This window comes from Pempheris klunzingeri, chromosome 17, assembly GCF_042242105.1.
Source record: "Pempheris klunzingeri isolate RE-2024b chromosome 17, fPemKlu1.hap1, whole genome shotgun sequence".
Lineage (NCBI taxonomy): Eukaryota > Metazoa > Chordata > Actinopteri > Acropomatiformes > Pempheridae > Pempheris > Pempheris klunzingeri.
Genome location: NC_092028.1, coordinates 17,304,116 through 17,321,549, shown reverse-complemented (window position 1 = coordinate 17,321,549; position 17,434 = coordinate 17,304,116). Strand labels below are relative to the sequence as shown.

General features: G+C 44.4%; 3 protein-coding genes across 4 annotated transcripts in view; 2 read left to right on the top strand and 1 right to left on the bottom strand.

Annotated features, from left to right (window-relative positions):
- Window positions 1-312: 312 nt before the first annotated feature.
- On the top strand, window positions 313-4,573 carry hmox2b (heme oxygenase 2b). Of its 2 annotated transcripts, none has more exons than XM_070848348.1 (7): window positions 313-397; window positions 999-1,075; window positions 2,175-2,274; window positions 2,398-2,515; window positions 2,640-3,131; window positions 3,576-3,699; window positions 3,839-4,573. In XM_070848348.1, exons 3-7 carry the CDS (start codon window positions 2,192-2,194, stop codon window positions 3,964-3,966), a joined length of 945 nt encoding a protein of 314 aa, XP_070704449.1. In that variant the 5' UTR covers window positions 313-397; window positions 999-1,075; window positions 2,175-2,191; the 3' UTR covers window positions 3,967-4,573. The 2 variants fall into 2 exon arrangements, with proteins under 2 accessions (XP_070704449.1, XP_070704450.1); XM_070848349.1 differs by lacking the exon at window positions 313-397 and adding an exon at window positions 531-764.
- A 2,194-nt stretch (window positions 4,574-6,767) lies between these two features.
- On the bottom strand, window positions 6,768-11,379 carry dnaja3a (DnaJ heat shock protein family (Hsp40) member A3a). The gene is made up of 11 exons (XM_070848504.1): window positions 11,175-11,379; window positions 10,489-10,625; window positions 10,313-10,396; window positions 10,013-10,222; window positions 9,742-9,894; window positions 9,511-9,658; window positions 9,354-9,418; window positions 8,960-9,088; window positions 8,754-8,869; window positions 8,130-8,227; window positions 6,768-7,610 (listed from the first exon to the last, which is right to left on the bottom strand). Exons 1-11 carry the CDS (start codon window positions 11,377-11,379, stop codon window positions 7,588-7,590), a joined length of 1,368 nt encoding a protein of 455 aa, XP_070704605.1. The 3' UTR covers window positions 6,768-7,587.
- A 389-nt stretch (window positions 11,380-11,768) lies between these two features.
- coro7 (coronin 7) overlaps window positions 11,769-17,434 on the top strand; it is a 103,362-nt gene continuing 97,696 nt past the window's right edge. The window contains exons 1-6 of the mRNA XM_070847231.1: window positions 11,769-11,922; window positions 14,044-14,140; window positions 14,357-14,437; window positions 14,664-14,734; window positions 15,686-15,872; window positions 16,958-17,034. Coding sequence (XP_070703332.1) covers window positions 11,863-11,922; window positions 14,044-14,140; window positions 14,357-14,437; window positions 14,664-14,734; window positions 15,686-15,872; window positions 16,958-17,034 — 573 coding nt within the window. The 5' untranslated portion in view covers window positions 11,769-11,862. The remainder of the gene's footprint in view (window positions 11,923-14,043; window positions 14,141-14,356; window positions 14,438-14,663; window positions 14,735-15,685; window positions 15,873-16,957; window positions 17,035-17,434) is intronic.

Here is a 17,434-nt window from a genome sequence, read left to right as displayed (position 1 = left end):
ACATGGAAGTTGCTGGTCCACCGCTGTCTCAATGTATTAGTTTATCTGTGCTATTTTGTGTGTTAAAGGGTTAGTTCGGCTCAAAAACAATAGTTGTGTAACACACAATTCCAGTCATTTACAACCTAAAATATTTGAAAATATGGCTCAGCTTTAAAAGTACCTTAGTTATGCTTTAATTTTGAATGCAGGATATTGTTGTGCTGCAAGGAAAATATGTGAATACGGACTACAGCAGCTGTAGTCCCAGCAGCAGTGGTACTAAAAACTACAATCTCAGCACTTCCTGTGTAGAAGCACCCGACGAGCGGAGGCGGAGTCTGACGCGCAGTTCCGTCCTGGACCTCCTGCCTGATTTATAGTTGACTTATCTGCTCTGCACAGTGGAGGGGTGAAGGTTTGTAATGTCAAAACGATACCGGAGCCCTCTGACATTGATTTAACAGACGAATAAACGTGTCGACCCTGTATTATAATGTAACGCTGCTCGTCGAGTGTGAAGTTTGCTAGTTGAAATGCTAGCTAGCTGTTAGCTAACTTAGCTAGCGTCACCCAGTAAAGTTAGCTGCTGTTGTCAAAATGAGGCTCCTGTCAAGTTAGACGGCGACACCCCCAGGGGTAACAAGCAAGAAGCTGACTCGTATTTCGATGAAAGATGGATTTCTGGTTATAGCGAGGAACTGCACTGAGTTAAATCACTTAAAAAAAGTCGCCCTATACAACACTAGCTAGCTGCATCTACTAGTTATTCTTTGAGACTTCTGGTAAGCGCCCGACGGCCTGTGCTGTGTTGTGTGAGCTGCTTTTTGTTTAGCTCTATTCATGCAGCCTAGATGTTGTTTAAAGCAGCCTTTTGTATGTAAACCAGGCCAGCCCCTACCAGACTGCATCAGCTCTCACTCTCGCATTGGCAATCCTTCCTCTCAGGATAAACAAGGTCAAAGACTTAAAGCAGCTGAATTCAGTCAACGACATCTTTCCTTTGTGCATCATTTCAGGGACGACAGCTACAGAGAAAAGGAGTGGGGTGAAATCAGCTCCCCTGTTTCCTGATTAGACCTCTGCTGCCTCTTGGGTAAGGGTGAAGAGATTTTATAATGCAATATACACTGCTTGTCTCTTATTTGTTGCTGGAAGCATTTGATTACCATATTATCCAGAGGTTATTTCAAATGAGATGCTAGTTGTTGAGTCATAGTAATGGTGGTAATAAAAATAATAATACGTAATAATGTGTGTGTATATCTAGGTGTCTTGCAAGACACTAAAGGGCAGCTGATAAGACAGAAGAAACAATCATAAAACTGTCACATCATAAAATCAACAGCTATATATTACAGGTACATCAAGTATAAAATTGTCATCACTGTGAAAGAAGAGAACAAACTCCATGGTTGTATAGGCTCAGACCGAATACGCCAGTTTGAGAGGGTTTGTTGTGAGATGGGACTTGAAGTTAATATTGTAAATGTCTTATGGGAGAGAATCCCACAGACGGCGCACGACTGCTGAACCTATGCTGGTCAATGGGCAGATAGTGTTGTGAGTTGGACTGCTGAGGAGGATCTGATCTGAGAGTACGGGAGGATGTGTAGATGTATAGGAAGATACAAAGGGGATTTATTGTGGAGGGTCATAAAAGGGGCCGAATCTTGTAGTCAGTATGGTATTTTATTATGCAGCAAAGCTAAGTGGAACATCACCAGCCTGAATTTGACAAATACAGACCTGAACTGTGATTGTAATTAATGAACAATGTAACGTATACTATATAGTTTACTCCGGTGTGTTTTTATTGTGTTGGTGTGGTTTTACTCACCTCTAAAACCACAGGGAGCAGTACAGCCTGACATTATGTCCTTGTTTATTCTGAAAAGCAGTTGTGCAATCTCGGCTCAAGTGACTTTTAGACAGCAAGCACTAGTATAGGTCATAGTGTTGATACAACACACTGTCTTACACAAGTTACTATTGAGTAGGCTTTGATCAAAATGGTAGTAATATACTTTTAGATCAAATATAAATTAATTCAAGATTAAGTAATTCTACAAGTTACTTAATCTTGAATTAATTTATATTTGATGAAACTTAAATGTGACTGTATATAATTTGAATGTGAATATATTTTAATAGTACTTTGTCTTTTGCTGATTCTCTGCTGAATGAACTGGCAGACAGTAACAGACCACCAATGTCAGCAGAGAAGATGGAGACAACAGCAGGTATGTCCAATGGAGCTGGGCCTGTATATGAGGAGAAAGAAGACACCCTCAGGTAAGGCTTCTACAAGTATTGCAACATCATTATCTTTAACAGTAAGATATGATTACAAAATAATCATGCCACAACAGGCCCTGTCAAACACACATTAATCCTCTTGTTTTTGTCTTTTTCCAGTCCAGAGGATCTCTCTGAGGTGCTGGCAGCAGGGACCAAGGAGGTCCATGAAAAAGCTGAGAATACCCAGTTTGTAAAAGATTTCCTCAGGGGACGCATCCGCAAAGAGCTCTTCAAGGTCAGTCTAAAGAAGATCAGAGGGAAAGAGTGAATGTAATACACACATAGATTAAAGAAAAGAACGAAAGAAACTGGAAAGAGGAGCAAAATTGCTCTGTAACTCTTCTTTCTTGCTTCCCCAGCTTGGTGCCGTTGCACTCTACTATACTTACACAGCCATGGAGGAGGAGATCGAGAGGAACAAAGACCACCCCCACTTTGCGCCTCTATATTTCCCTGCAGAGCTGCACCGCCACGAGGCCCTGGCCCGTGACCTTGAGTACTTTTACGGCCCTGACTGGGAGAGCCAGATCAGCTGCTCCCAAGCCACCCAACACTATGTGGACCGTATCCATAAAGTAGGGCAGGAGAACCCAGTGCTGCTGGTGGCCCACGCCTACACCCGCTACATGGGGGACCTGTCCGGGGGCCAGGTGCTGAAGAAGGTGGCGCAGAGAGCCATGAAGCTGCCGTCCACAGGGGAGGGCCTGGAATTCTATCGGTTCGATGGCATCCATAGCGCCAAAGCATTCAAACAGCTGTACCGTAGTCGGATGAACGAGCTGGACCTGGACATGGAAATGAAGAAGAGCCTGGTAGACGAAGCTGTTTTGGCCTTCCAGTTCAACATGGAGGTAAGAGGAGGGGGAGAAGGAATGGAGAGAGAGAGAGAGAGTGTAATCTGTTCCCTGATTGTGAGGCTGACGTGGTTAAATAGGGACTTTCTTCCAGGGGAGATGTGCCCCCAGTACCTCTTTTGATCATTTTCTGATTTATTTTCTTTTTAAGTTAGATTGAAAGTATTGTGTTTATTACTGAAGGCGCTCTCATCCATTAATGCTATCTTTTTTTTTTTTTTTTTTAATGCTAAACTCTTTGTCCACTGTCAGAGATAATGCCATACCCTTTATTCCCTTTTGTTTTGGATTTTTCTGTGACTTTTGTATCACAGTGATGACGATTTGCTAGATTAGTCAAAACCAGACATCCTCCTCTGCTTGTGTTACTCATGAACAATTTGTAGAACATCGTATCCAACAAGCTTTATAACCTTACCCACTATACGTTTGTGCTGGCAGGTGTTTGAGGAGTTGGAAGAGATCGGTAAAACCATCCAGGAGGATGTTTTAGATGCTGGCATGCCTGTCCACGGAACAATGGACGGAGACATCAGCAAGTGTCCCTACTATGCTGCCAAAATGGGTAAATCGCTTTTATAATTCTCCTTGTGAGCATTCTGGCACTTTAAATTCTATAAATGACATGAAACCAATGATGAACAAGATCCTCAGGATGGTTTTATTAAAGTTTGTTTTCCTTTCGTGCTCCCTTTCTGTCACAGCCGCGTCAGGTGGAACAACGTATGCCTGTCAGCTCGCCATGGCCGTACTCCGACACCCGACAGGACAGGTGCTGTTTGCCACTTGGTTTGCCGCTCTGGCTGGATTGGTTGCATGGTATCTGATGTGATCCAGCCGTCGCCCTGACACTCTGCTTCTGTTAGGGAGGGAGGGGAAACAGAGAAGGAAGGACGGTAAGGAGAATAGGAAACTCTCAAACTGTGGACCATTTCACAGCTTCATACAAACATTCAAAACGGGTCCAAGTTTATTTAAGGTTACAAGTTTGCTGTAGCTGACAGGAAATAAACTTGGAGCGGTTTATTGCAGCTGAAATGATCTATAGGACCATTAATACGTCCACTCCATCCATCCATCCATCGATCAAGCTACACCTTGTTATAGCTGTCTATTTATTTCTCTACCTCCTTTGGACTATCCCTCCATCCTGCGTCCTTCCAGTGTGTTTGGTCGTATTTCTAGACCTCCTGTAGCTGTTTTCTGACAGGTGTTGGACACATTGTGACTTTTTGATGCCGCCCATGCATAAACGGTAATTGACAAGACAGTTCTAAATTAGTTAATGATGATTAGTGGATTACCAAAATAAGCTCATGGGGAAGCTTAGTGATGACATCTTCAAACAGACTATGCATATGTTATGCATAAATATAATAGCACAGTAGAGTAGGTTCTGTCCTGGTCACACTGTTTCCATTTATACTGAGACCTTTATGTTTGTGCAAAAAAACACATTAATTTGGGATGGGAAGAAATGTATGTTAAAAGTGAGATGAGTTTAAACTCCGAAAATGTCCATGATGTCTCCATATACTGTATTATTCTGCACATTGATTGTAGTTCCAAACATAATGTGAAAACACTGCAGTTATGTTCTTTGTCAGATCCATTATCACATTTCATGATCGAAACATGGCCTCAAATGTTTGAACACGTAGAGAACTGATGGGAGATCAAAAGCTTTTCCCCCCCAAAATATAGCTCACCTACACTCTAAGTGTATGATTAATAAACGTCTTTTAGATGCTAGTGAATATACCGGATATTTAAATCTCTACTGACGCATGTTCAAATGTATTTGTGTTTCCAAATTATGCAATGGGACATATTCTGTTTCTACTGCCTGTTGTTGATACAAAGCTTAATAATCCAAGATGACTAACTCATTAAGTTTTACCTGCCACAGGAGCCTATAAGAGGACAAAGGTGTATTAAAAAGAAACGTTCTTTTAATATTATCAATGGTTTGTCTGCATGAAAGCTGAATGAGACTGAGTGTTGTGGTTTCTTATGAAAGACTTCAGTTTGGTCCTTCAGCTGCTCAGTTTATGTATCCATCTGTTATGGATATATCAGTATTCATTATCACTAAAGCTGTAATTTTCCATTTACTGTTCATGCCATAAGTTAGGGAAAAACATTCCCAGTAGTGCACAACTGTTTTTTTTTTTTTCCCCAACACAGATAAGGAGGAATATTGTGCTGTATGAACTGTATGCAGTGTAATTGCACTGTGTTTGTGGCTGAAGCTTAATATTTATCCTGACTCTAATAGTATTTCATTTTCTTAACTTTGCCTTTCCAAGCTGTTTGTTTTTAATTCCTTTGCTTGGCATTGATGGACACCGAGTACCAAAGGAAACCTGCTGATGATAACATTATCGTAACCAGGCTCCTGTGCCATGCCACACAGAAATCAGTGTACATCATCAGGAATGCTCATGCTCAGCTGTGGTGCTGCTGTTTGATCACAGACATGGCAACCTAAGTGATGATGCGCGTTGTATTTTAGTCTCAGGTTCACGCTGCAGTCAGATGGCAATACAATGCATTGCATGTGGGGGACTAATACATACAGGGACTGCCCTAATATCCTCCTGCACTTCAGTCTCCATGTGTGATTTTAGTTTGTTGATGCCAGTGTGACCTGTCAAAGTGCTACAGTATTTTTGGACATACTGAAGGGACACTTACTTGAATCTGGGGAGTTCAGGTAGTTTCAGTCATCAATTTAAGCCTTAGATTGAAGTGAGTTGGATGCATGACTAATTCATGTTTGATTCTTGTTGTGTTTTCATTAACTCTGCTCTTAATCCCTTTGTGTATCTAATGGGACAAAGCTTTATTAGTGACTGGCTAGAAGCATCTCTCATTGTATGAGACAGAAAATCCAGCAGTGTGTTGTGCTGTCTGTAATTAAAGTACATTCGGTTTTCCTGCTCGTGCTGAAATAAAGGTGATTCATTTGGGTCGGTGTTTTTAAACATGTAAATGGATGATTATCTTTAATGCATAATTACGTGTAGGGAACAAAGCTGCTAGCAGAGAAAATCTTGAAGATGGTTCAAATAAAAGGACTCCAAATTCAACCACAAAGCTTTCAAACAATAATATCCATAGTTTGCCATTTTCACTAACCGTGTAAGTCATGTTGGTCAGATGTTCCACCACATTGGTCCAGACTGAAAATCTCAGCAAGTATTTGATGGACTGGCATGAAATTTTATCCAGATGTTAATGATCCCCAGGAAGGAGGATGAATCCTGTTGACGTGTCTTCTAGTACCACTGTCAGGTCAAAATTTAAATTTAATACTTTGATTCATGACCAAATAATACCGATAAAATCCCATCAGCCCCAGCTGTACATCATGTCTCGTCCTGATTTCCAAATTTAGCTTGCTGTCACACTAAATGTGATGGTGAACATCACACCTGCTGTGAATGTTCAGTAATGCAGTGTAATCTAATACAAGAGCTCTGCAAAACTGCCTCTGTGGTGTTTATGAGGAGGCAGGTAGTTGGTGTTTTGGACTTCATTACATCTACAAGAGGGTGAACAAAACATGTAGGAATATTTTAAATGGAGTCAAAGAATTCTTACATACTCAGTGATTCACATGAAACAGACTTTCTCCACACCATATCTTTATTATAGATGTACAGTATATCTCTTCTATGTGACACATTGGTGTAACTGTATGATCCACAACTATCTTTGTACAAATGAAGGTGCAGAACTTCTCATGAACTCTCTTATAATTAATTGGGTTAAAAGAGGGACAGAATGGGCATCGGTGTTCACGGTTCAGTAGAGCCTGAGCCGAACTTTAACTTTCCACGGTTTAGTCCTCAATCAGAGACAGGAGACTGACTATTTACTGAAGACGCACCTCTAAAACTGTCCAACACTACTCAGGGTAAACATGTAGTTCGTCTGGTAAAGTTCGACCTGTTAGGACTGACAGACTGTAAGGGAGATTCAGACATTCATGAAAACACAACCGAAGCATACAGAACAAAAAGATCGATGACGGGAGGTTCATTTAATCCTGCGTAAAACATTTGACTATATCTGTCTTTGTCAATACAATAAGTTATGACTGTGCACGCGGATCCCACCGTCACCGCGTTTCTCTTTTTAATGGCGATCAACAGAAAACCGACATGCACCGACTGCTGCTATGATGAATGTGAAGTCTTGGCTGGACATCTGACAGGGAGGTGATTGGCGAACTGGAACATCCTCCTGTGTGTGGATTCTCTTTTGCAGAGGAACAGAGCGGGTAGTCCTCTGCCTCACTCACTACAGAGCTGGGTAGGTAGGTCCATACTGATCCGCCTAGAAACTGTAGGCCTCATCAAACACCCGATACTCCTCAACCACAGGTCTCTTTATGATTTGGCTGTTCTTGAGTCTATTCTGCCCTCTGATCTACTGATGACGCTTCTCAGTTCCAGGATGACCTTTTACCTTGAGGGAAAAAGGATTGGTAAATGGTTAATTGATCTTTCTAAAGGCAGTCCCACATGCATACAAAAATGGTGCAGACCAGACATCCAGCTGAATGCGGGGGTGCAGGCTTTGGTGTTTTTACGCGACAGCCACAAACCAAATAAAAAACTATCCCCAAAAGTGTCACACAGCTATGTGTAAATAACTGGACAGGAGAAATCAATCAGTGCTCGTCCTACCTGGTTTGTGGCTGTCAGGAAGAACTAAACAATTTCTTAAATTTGGAGAAGAAGCCCCCCTCTTGCTTCAACTCTCCCTCCTTCTTGTCATGCCCGCTTTCCCCTGTCTCAGACTGCTTACCACTGCTGCCCCCACCTGGACAGAGAGTAACACTACATCAGCCAGGCTGACAACTTTCTTCCCAAAAACCCAATTTCTGTCGATCAGAGATGTGCACCAAGCAGGAAAAACGGGGATACGGGGAGAGGAAGGTAAGGAAAAAAGGAAAAAGGTCCGTCAGTGAGACTGTCCTCTTACCTGTGGTGGTGGCAGTGACACCGTTCACCGTTCCCTCCACATCCGTCTCGTCCTCAGCGTAGCTCATTAGCAGAGCTCTTTGCCTGTCTGTCAGTGTCCTGCGCAGGGAAGCAACATCTTGTCATCCTTGAGATTCGGACACAGTTTTTATTTCATTTCTTCGAGACTACAACAAGTCATTGTGTTCAACCGCGAGGTCACCTCGTGTCCCCGTCTGCTATAAATGCAGCAGTTAGGATTTGATCAATACTGATACATATCAATAGTCTTGATTCACAACAAAATATACTGAAAGTATCAAAAGTAAAAGTACTCAAATTACAGTAAAATACTCCCTGTCAGTGTTTTACTATTACATCTGATGTTTCTGGGTTAATATTACTGCTGCATTAAAGTGCCATGATGAGAACTGAATGTAAAACATGTAGTTCATCAATGGCAAACTTGCTTCGTCATCATTAGGGAATAGTATGGAATTTGAAAATGCCAGCTTCGTTTGAATGCATTAATATTACTTAAATACCAATAGCAGCTCTGTTCGTCCATGAGCTTATTAATTCCTATTTTCCAAATTTTTACCGGAGCAAAAAGATAAGCAAGGTGTGTCCGTCTGTGGAGTCTTACTTGGGTACTTTTATTTTGACATGGATGTAATGGTCTCCGAAGCCATAGCCACTGATCCGAGCAATTCCCTTCCCCGCCAGTTGAATCCTCTGGTCGGTCTGGATGCCTGCAGGGATCTGAAGACAAGGAATACAAAGACATGTCTTACACAGAATGTACTTGAACTGTTGGGGGGGGGACACCTGAGAATATACGTGTCTGCTTACCGATAAGTTTAGTGTTTCATAAAGGCCTTGTGTCCTGGACGTGCCGCCCAGGATAGCTTGTGCCACAGAGATGAAAAGGTCGGAGTGGATGTCTGCGCCGTCTCTCCTGAACACAGGACTTTTTTGGACCTGGACGCCGACCCAGAAGACATCAGTTGATCACACAAGGTATCAAAAAGCGGTACGCCACAGGTCGTCTGAACTGTGTTCATTCTAAGTCAAAGAGCTCAGACGGCTCAATGCCTCTTACTAGTCCACACACAGGCATTAAGCAAGGCGATCCCATTACAGCGGCTCTGAGGTGAACACACACTCCACAGTGAGCTTGTTTATTTCTAGCCTGGGTTTGTTGTGAGATAAGTGCTGGTACTGAGGAGGTGATGAAGATACTCACCCTAAACGTGATGAAGACCTCCTTCTTACCAACTGGCATTCTGACTGTCTGACCATCCTCCACTCCTTAAAGCGAAAACAAACCATGTGCTCATTAGTTTTGAGGAGAAAACATTCCCTTGATGTATTCACAGCTTGTAAACAGTACACCGGCTGACCTGCGGGCACGGGGACCATCACAGTCTTCCTCTGCTTGGTCTGTCCCCTCCCACGGCAGGAGTGACAGGGGGTGGAGATGACTGTGCCTTTGCCGCCACAGCGACGGCAAGTGGAGCGCATCACGAACGGACCTGTGTTCACCGTCTCCTGCAGGGAGGACAATCCACGTGTTTAGTAAAAAAAACCACACAAACACACTTCTGAAGAGAGGCAGCGTGCTGGGGTCTTACCATGCCGGAGCCGTTGCAGTGGTGGCAGTGCTGGACCTTGGTGCCCGGCTCGTGGCCCTTGCCATCGCAACGCTGGCAGGCTGCATCTAAGTTAACAGAAATCTCTTTGTTGACTCCCTTTGCTGCCTGAGTGAAGGACAGCTCCATGAAGTACTACGACAAAAAAAAAAAAAAAAAGAGTCAAAAATTCATCACTCTGAAAATGCATCAATAAAAACGACCAAATGAGAACCAGGTGAGCTCTTAAATTAACTTTGAGTTCGCCACCAACCTCCTGTGGTTGCTCAAATATGGCATTGAAGTCTCCAAAGCCACGGCCTTCTGAGAATTCCCCAAAGATCTTGCGGAAAAGTTCCTCCGGGTCCACGTTGGTGGTCTGTCCGGTCCAGTAGTGCTGCTGCCCTCCACCGGCCTGACCGGCGTCAAAGCCCGCTGAGCCGTACGTATCGTACTGCTTCCTCTTTCCTTCATCACTCAGGACCTGACAGACACACAAGGCAGAGGTCCAGTTGTAGTTCAACTACACAGTGGATGTGTTGAGTTAAAGCTTGAATAAAGAATGAGAATAAACCTCATAAGCTTCAGCCAGCTGGGCAAATTTTTCCTTGGCTTGCGGGTCATCTTTGTTGGTGTCAGGGTGATACTTTTTGGCCATCTGGAGGGGCAACACAAGTGATCAACACTGTGATCATTGGTTATCTGAGAACAACTACAGGCTGTGGATGCATTAGTCGGGCAGAAGCATACCTGGTAGTAGGCTTTCTTAATCTCCTTCTGGGTTGATGTGCGAGGTACGCCAAGGATCTGGTAGAAGTCCTGCTTGCTGCTGGCGGGGGCACTTGTGTGAAAGGACAGTGTGTAGACAGCATGGGGCAATTTGATACCTGAAAAGTGCCACAACAGAGGAAAAAGGTGTAAGTAATTATTATATAACCATTTAAACAGTGGAGCTGCATAATAGCTGCGTTCAGGTGTCACTGGATAACTGACTGCACAGTTTAGCCGTCCTCTGAGGTCTGCCAATAACAATGTCAAAGGTTCTGGACAACAAAAACAACAAGTACAAGATGTGAAAATCAGTCTTGGCGAGTTCCCCTTGAGTTTGGATCCTGGTTAGGCGCCTCAGAGATGCCTGTTTGGTTTCAGGATCAGGTGAAGATGGATATAGGCAGAATATAATGCAACATTAGCAAATGTAACTTGATCACTGCAAAGCAAAGTTAGCTTAACTGATCACATTATTAACTGTCTCTACGCGCATGACAGCTAGCGCGTCTGTGCAACAAGCTAGTTTTACCTTTAGAGCTAGCTTGAGGCCTTATAGAGGGAAGGTAATTCAGTTTTATCCTGCGTCACACGAATAAACCATAACTCGCAAGATAGTTAGCCTAGCCTAGCTTAGGCCAATACCGTTCGGCTAACACACCACTCACCTGACAGCCCTCTCAATGTCAACGCTTTTCCTGCTCCGTCACCCACCAGGTTCCCTCCCGGCCACCGTTTTTCAGCTCCCAGCGTGGAAAAACCGCGGGCGCCTCCATGGCCGGCGCAGACAACCGCCCTGGCGGCCCTGCGGTGCCCAGAGGACACGATGACAGTGATCCAGCGTGAGGAGCAGCGAGCAGCCGAGGACGCCATTTTTCCTGGACTGGCCGCTGCTCGGGACGCACTGCGCATGTCCGAGGAGGAAGTGGGCGTCACCAAGAGCGCAAAGATGTTCTAGTTACTTCGAGATGATGCTCTGTGTCATGAAAAAACAGTTTCAAAAGTTAATCCTAAATCTTCCTGTTCCTTTTTTTAAAGACTTAAGTCAGGTGGCTTCAACAGAAAGTAATCAGGACTGGCCAGAAGTATCAAAATATTACCAGTTTCATTCATGACAAGTGTCAAGTAAAAGGATGCTCATGTTTTAAGATGCGGGTCAGCCCGACACGGAGCACGGTGGGCTTTAGTGTCAGAGAGGGGAACACCCCGCCCAGTCGGACAGCGCAGTAGAGCAAAGCGAGCGGACACCGCCCGGCCAACCTGAGCTGTCAGCTGAAGCAGGAGTCCTCTCTGCCGAGTACCAACCAGCTCGACAGAGACACCCGGAAGGCACGAAAGTCAATTTGAGAGGGCAGCATGAATCGCTTTAAGACGTCCAAATTCAAAAACACCACTCCGAAAATTGCCAAGAAAGATGTGAGTAGCGCACGAGCGTCCGGGGAGAGCCGGTTATCCTAGCTACCATTAGCATCGTTTATTAGCTGCTCAAAGTGGTGTTTTGGGGAGCGCCTGCCTGCGAGGGATGTTCAACTTCCTGCATCTGGAGGGCTGCATAGCACTGAGAGAACTACACGACTAAATCTGAAACCACACTCAGCACTCCCACGAAATGTAGGCTAGTGGTGGAAACTATGTGCCATGTGGCCGCATAGAGCTGCTAGCCCACGTCGGATGTTGTAGTGACGCCTATTATCATTGCTATTATATGATAGCTAACTGAGTTCTCCTCGTGGATTTTTAATAGTCATGTGATATTGAAAAAAAAAAATGTGGCTGCACACTTGGAGGTATGTTGGATCTGCACAGGTTTGCTATGTCAGCCAAAGGGGAAAGATGGGAATTAAAATGCAAAAGGCGATGAATGGTTCTACCATCATGATGCCTCTTTGTTTTCACTTGATAGTTGGTTGCTGCAAGAGGCGACATGTCTGGACGCCACTGGGGTGTCTTGCACACAAATACTGCCCATCTGCCATTTTTCTCCTCCTTTGGACCCGTTTGTTTTAGGTTGCAACGCCTTGCTGAGGTGGATTATGTAACCCCCCCCTACCTTGTTTTTACTGAGACAGAAAAATGCCTGGCATGCACAGAGACAGTGGATGATCTCGGTATCTCTCCAATCTCTGCACAGGATCTGAGACAGCAGGTGGTGCTTTGCCTCTGTGAATGTTAAACTGGCCCCCTCACACAAGAGACCAGTGAATATGTGTGACTGTGGCAACTCCAGGGCTGAAGTCATGTGACAGGAGCTGTCACGTCAAGCACCGTGCAAGAGAGAAAATGGGGCAAGGAACCGAAAGCCAGAGGAGAGGCATGCTCAAGAGAGCAAAGATGAGTGGGATGTTTGATTGTCAGATCATCCAGAACAGCCTGGTTTTCCACATGGTTTGAGAGAGTAGTCTGGTGCCACGGTGTCCCACAGTCCCCTTAGCTCAGATTTTGGTGCCAAGGCTCCTTTTAATCATGGGCCTGTGGATGGATTCAGTCTAACTGAAGTCTTGTACATGCTGATCCAGATTCAAGAAGTGTCTTTAATATTCTACATGTAGGAAAGGATGCTCCAGAGCAATTCTATCTCTGGATGCTGAAAAAGATTTTGACAGAGGGGAGTAGTTGCACCTATTTGAAGTCCAAGCAAGATTTAGTTCAGGAAAAAAATAACACAAAGTGGATAAGTGGATGTACCTGCATGGGAGTTACAGGTAATGACTAATAATCTTGGGATTTATGATGCACATAATCATATATGTGACTAAATCAGAAGAAATCAAGTTAAGGATTGTTATTTATTGGTTGTTTTACTTCCACAGCGTGGAAGCGAGCTTCTGTCGCACCAGCGCCACATTTATCATTTGTTGTCAATTTATCTTTTGACAGACACACATGCAGAGTATGTAATCCTGCTAAAAAAAAAAAAAAAGATGCACGCCTTTTGAAAAGGTGCCTTGAGGCAGAAGTACATCAGCTGTTAAGTTCCTTCTGTCTGCAAAATGTCTGTCCGGTTTTCTGAGTGTCGGCGCTGCAGTGGCTGTTGGAGCCCGCTGTACAGACACTCTGTCCTCTTGCTTCTCCTGCCTCGTTAAAGTTGTGAAAGAGGTTTTAAGAGTCCTCTGCTGTGCGTCGCAGGGAGCCCTTCCACTTCCTCAACACTTGGCTCATTCAGAAGCGCTTAACTGTGTGTGCTCTCAGCTAGATCCTTCCTGTTTATTTCACTGGTTGTTTTTTTTTTTCCATTCTAGCCGTGACAGCGACTCATGTGTGCTCCTTAGTGTTATAAAACAGATAAACTATGTTTTTTGTGTTGGATTTTTCACTGTAGCTAGTTGCTTGTGCTCTTGTGTGGACATGTCAAGTGAACACTTAGGATTCTAGTCATTTGCCAAATTCCACCAATCTGCAGTCCGCTGAAAAACTTGGGCAAACCATTTATTTTCCTCTTTGCTCTGTTGCCTGATCCCAGTCATCTATGTGCATTATCATTCTCTTGTTTCATCCATCATAATCCCTCACTCCTGCTCTCCATGTCTTTAAATCCAGGAGTGGATCAACAATGTCAGAGCTGGTGCCTTCTCCTGCCAGGGGAACCACATCAAATCGAGCTCCAAGCTGGTGGCGTTCAATACCGAGCAGGCTGGTAAGGATATAAAACTGTGGTCAGCAGAGACGTTTGCTTCATGAACACAGAAGCTCCCGCTGTGGAGTTTCAGCCCTGCTTGTGGAGACGAATCAAGTGAAAATCAAACAAAAAGAATTATGTATGCTGTGCTGTTTAGAAGATGCATTAATTCACAGTGAGCAGGCTGTAGGATGTACAGTATGATGCTTTCTGTGTGTGTGTGTGTGTCTGCAGGTGGAGGCATGCTGGGCTTGTCCTCAGTCAAACCCGGTCCAGATGGCCAATGGACAGTCACCCAGATTTCCTGCCACTCTGGTACTTTTTCTTTATCCTTTTGTCAGCACGTCACAGTGCTCCTCGTTCCCTCCCTCGTCCCCTTCCCTCTTCATAGCTGCCCCCCCCCAACGCTCAAGGACTCTCTGGTTTCCTACAAGAAAATATATCACACGACAAACGCTTTTGCTCAGAAATGAAATGAAACCAGACAGCTGTGACTTGATCTAATTTGTATTTTCCATTTGCTCTCCCTCCTCTCTGTCAGATCTGATGACTGATTTGGACTTTTCTCCTTTTGATGAAAGTCTCCTGGCGACGTGCTCTGCAGATGAGACGGTGAGCCTCCTTCCCGTGCTTCATTTGCTCTTTTCTCTTTCCTTTTCTCTTTCTTTGCATCGATCTGGTTTTATGTGGTTGCATTGCACTTATGCATAAGCCCAACTCTCCCTCCTCTCTGGCTTTGTTGCTGCTGGCAGGGCTTTGAATACGATATGAACCTGCTCGGTTCTTGTTATTTAAACCTTTTGAAGGCTCGCTCCTCTCAGCACATTATCCTCAGCCACAGGTGGCCTAGCTCACTAGAATCTGCTGAGTTTGGGTCTGCATCTTCAGACTCAGCAGCTCGGTTTACCTCAGGGACCTGTGTAAACAAACACACACACACACACACACACACACACACACTGGAGCGGTCTGCAGTGCTCAGGATTTGCAGCGCACTTTTAAACCTCTCATCTTTTGCCAACAGGGTGTATTGTTTCACCAAATGGGTTGTGCTGAGCAAGCATATCAGAGTGAATCTGAGCGATTGCACCCACTTGTGAAATATGACTAAGGGAATCTATTTTTACTCACTAAAAATGAAGTCATTGTTAGGATTTCATCTGCTCTCAGCATCAACCAGCAATCCAAACCTCAAATTACACAGTTCAGACTCATCTTTTAGCCAGAGCATCTAGTGACTTACATCAGTTCAAGGCCACCTCATCTTGACTTTATGTGTCCCTGCTCTGGTGATCCTCCCGGTCTGCTCCATCTGGAAGGCCAGATGTCCAAAACTCCAGAAGAACTGACTGCAGCTGTCTTGCCTGCTGGCTTATTCGTCCCATCCTGTCTTGTCTGTGTGGCTTCAAAAAAGAACATTTTGTTTTAATGATCAGGGAGCAGGTATTCACAGAGGTTAGAGGGAGACGAGGATGTAGAAATGTTTCTGCAGATCATTGACTCTTTACATTGGAAGGTGTGGTAAAGTGTGAGAGATGTGTGTGTGTGTCCGTGTGTGTTCAGGTGAAGCTGTGGCGTTTGTGCGACCCGGAGCTGGAGCAGCCCAGCAGTCCGGAGGTGACCCTGCGTCCAGGTGAAGGCAGGCTGGAGCTAGTGCTTTTCCACCCCTCCTCGTCTGGCTTGCTGGCTGTCAGCACCACCAGGTCCCCCCTGATTTGGGACACCAGCCGGCAGGATACGCCACTAGCAGGTAGCTACAGCTGGCGACACGAGCAGCACATTTATACGCGTTTATTTGTGCGAACAATTTGAATTAAACGCACCACAATCAAAATCAATTTTGTTAAGTCTTTGTTGTACATCGTGCACTGTCTATTACATTTAACATTTCAGTCTCTGTCGGTTAGTCTTCAACTTTTTGTTGTGGCCTGTTTTGTTTCTACGTGCAACATGAATATATTTATATTTGGAGTGGAGTGAAGTGGTTGGTTCCTTTATTTCGTTGGGGACTGTCTGACTGACACTGCCTACGTTTTACAGCCCTGTGGCTCTGTCTATGTGCCGGAGCAGCAGAGGTAATGTTTTGGTTTGCAGTCCTGGTCCCAGTCTCCCCGGACTGGCCTCAGGATGTAGTCACTATCCTCTGGCCTCACCGCCCCCCCCTTCATAAACACTTCACCCCCCCCCCCCCCTCCCAATCCCATGACAGCTGGCCTGGCTGCTGCTCACTGCTGATCCAACTTTTCATGCGCTGTACCCCCACACACTGGCTTTTATCACCCTCATTCCTCATCCACATGTGGTTGAGGAACAACGTCTGAATGATAAAAAAATCGATATTTGAATGAGTGTGTGTTTTTGTTTTTGGTTTTTGTGTAGGCTCATGTCACTGTAACTGTCTTAACAAGTGCACCTCATCTTTTTTCATCTGTTTGGTGTCATGGTGAAATTGGACTATTCCCAAAAGCTGTGTGCTGTACTCACTTATGGCACTGCAGCCTAATATGTCTCATGCTCCTATTTTCTCTTGTATGCCTGAACTCTTAAGGACAAATGACCCATGATTTGGTTCCAATCATTTTATTTGGTGTTATCGTTGTGTGTTATGGCTTCATCTCTCCCCTGCATTTCTCCTGCAGCGACCTCTCAGATGTTTTCTGTCGTGTTTTTTGTCCTGTCTGTACATGTGCCGTCATTCTGTGTTCATAGTGCGTAGCATCATGTTTCCTCTTTTTCGTTTTTTTCCTTTTTTTTTCGTCTCTGTCTAACATGAACATTGTGTCTCTAGTCCTTTCCCTCACTCACCTCTCTAAATGACAATGTGTGTGTCTGCAGTTCTGGAGCAGCACGGCGACCTACTGCAGAGTCTGAGCTGGAAACGGGACGGTTCCCTGCTGGCTTCCTCCTGCAAGGTGATGACAACTGCACCAGATATATATTACAATGACCTGTATGGCCTCACCTTTAATTTTAAAGTGAAAATGAAAACTTTATCCCTTTATAGACCCAGATTGGGTCACTGTAGTTGCAGTTTGTGACCACTAGATGTAGCCAGTGGCTCACATTCAGTGCAGCGTGCCTCCCATTGGACACCGCTGCTCCTTATCTGTTTATATGGAGTTTATTTAATCAAAATGTCAACAGTGGTAGTGCTCATAAAACAAGGGTGTGGATCACATCACACATTGGAATAGGAATTAATTACATGTACTTTAAAGGGAAAAAGAATAAACAGGGAAAGCACTGTGACGTAAAAGATAATAGCCAGTTAGTTTTAATACGGCAATAGTGATGACGGATGAAGGAAATGTT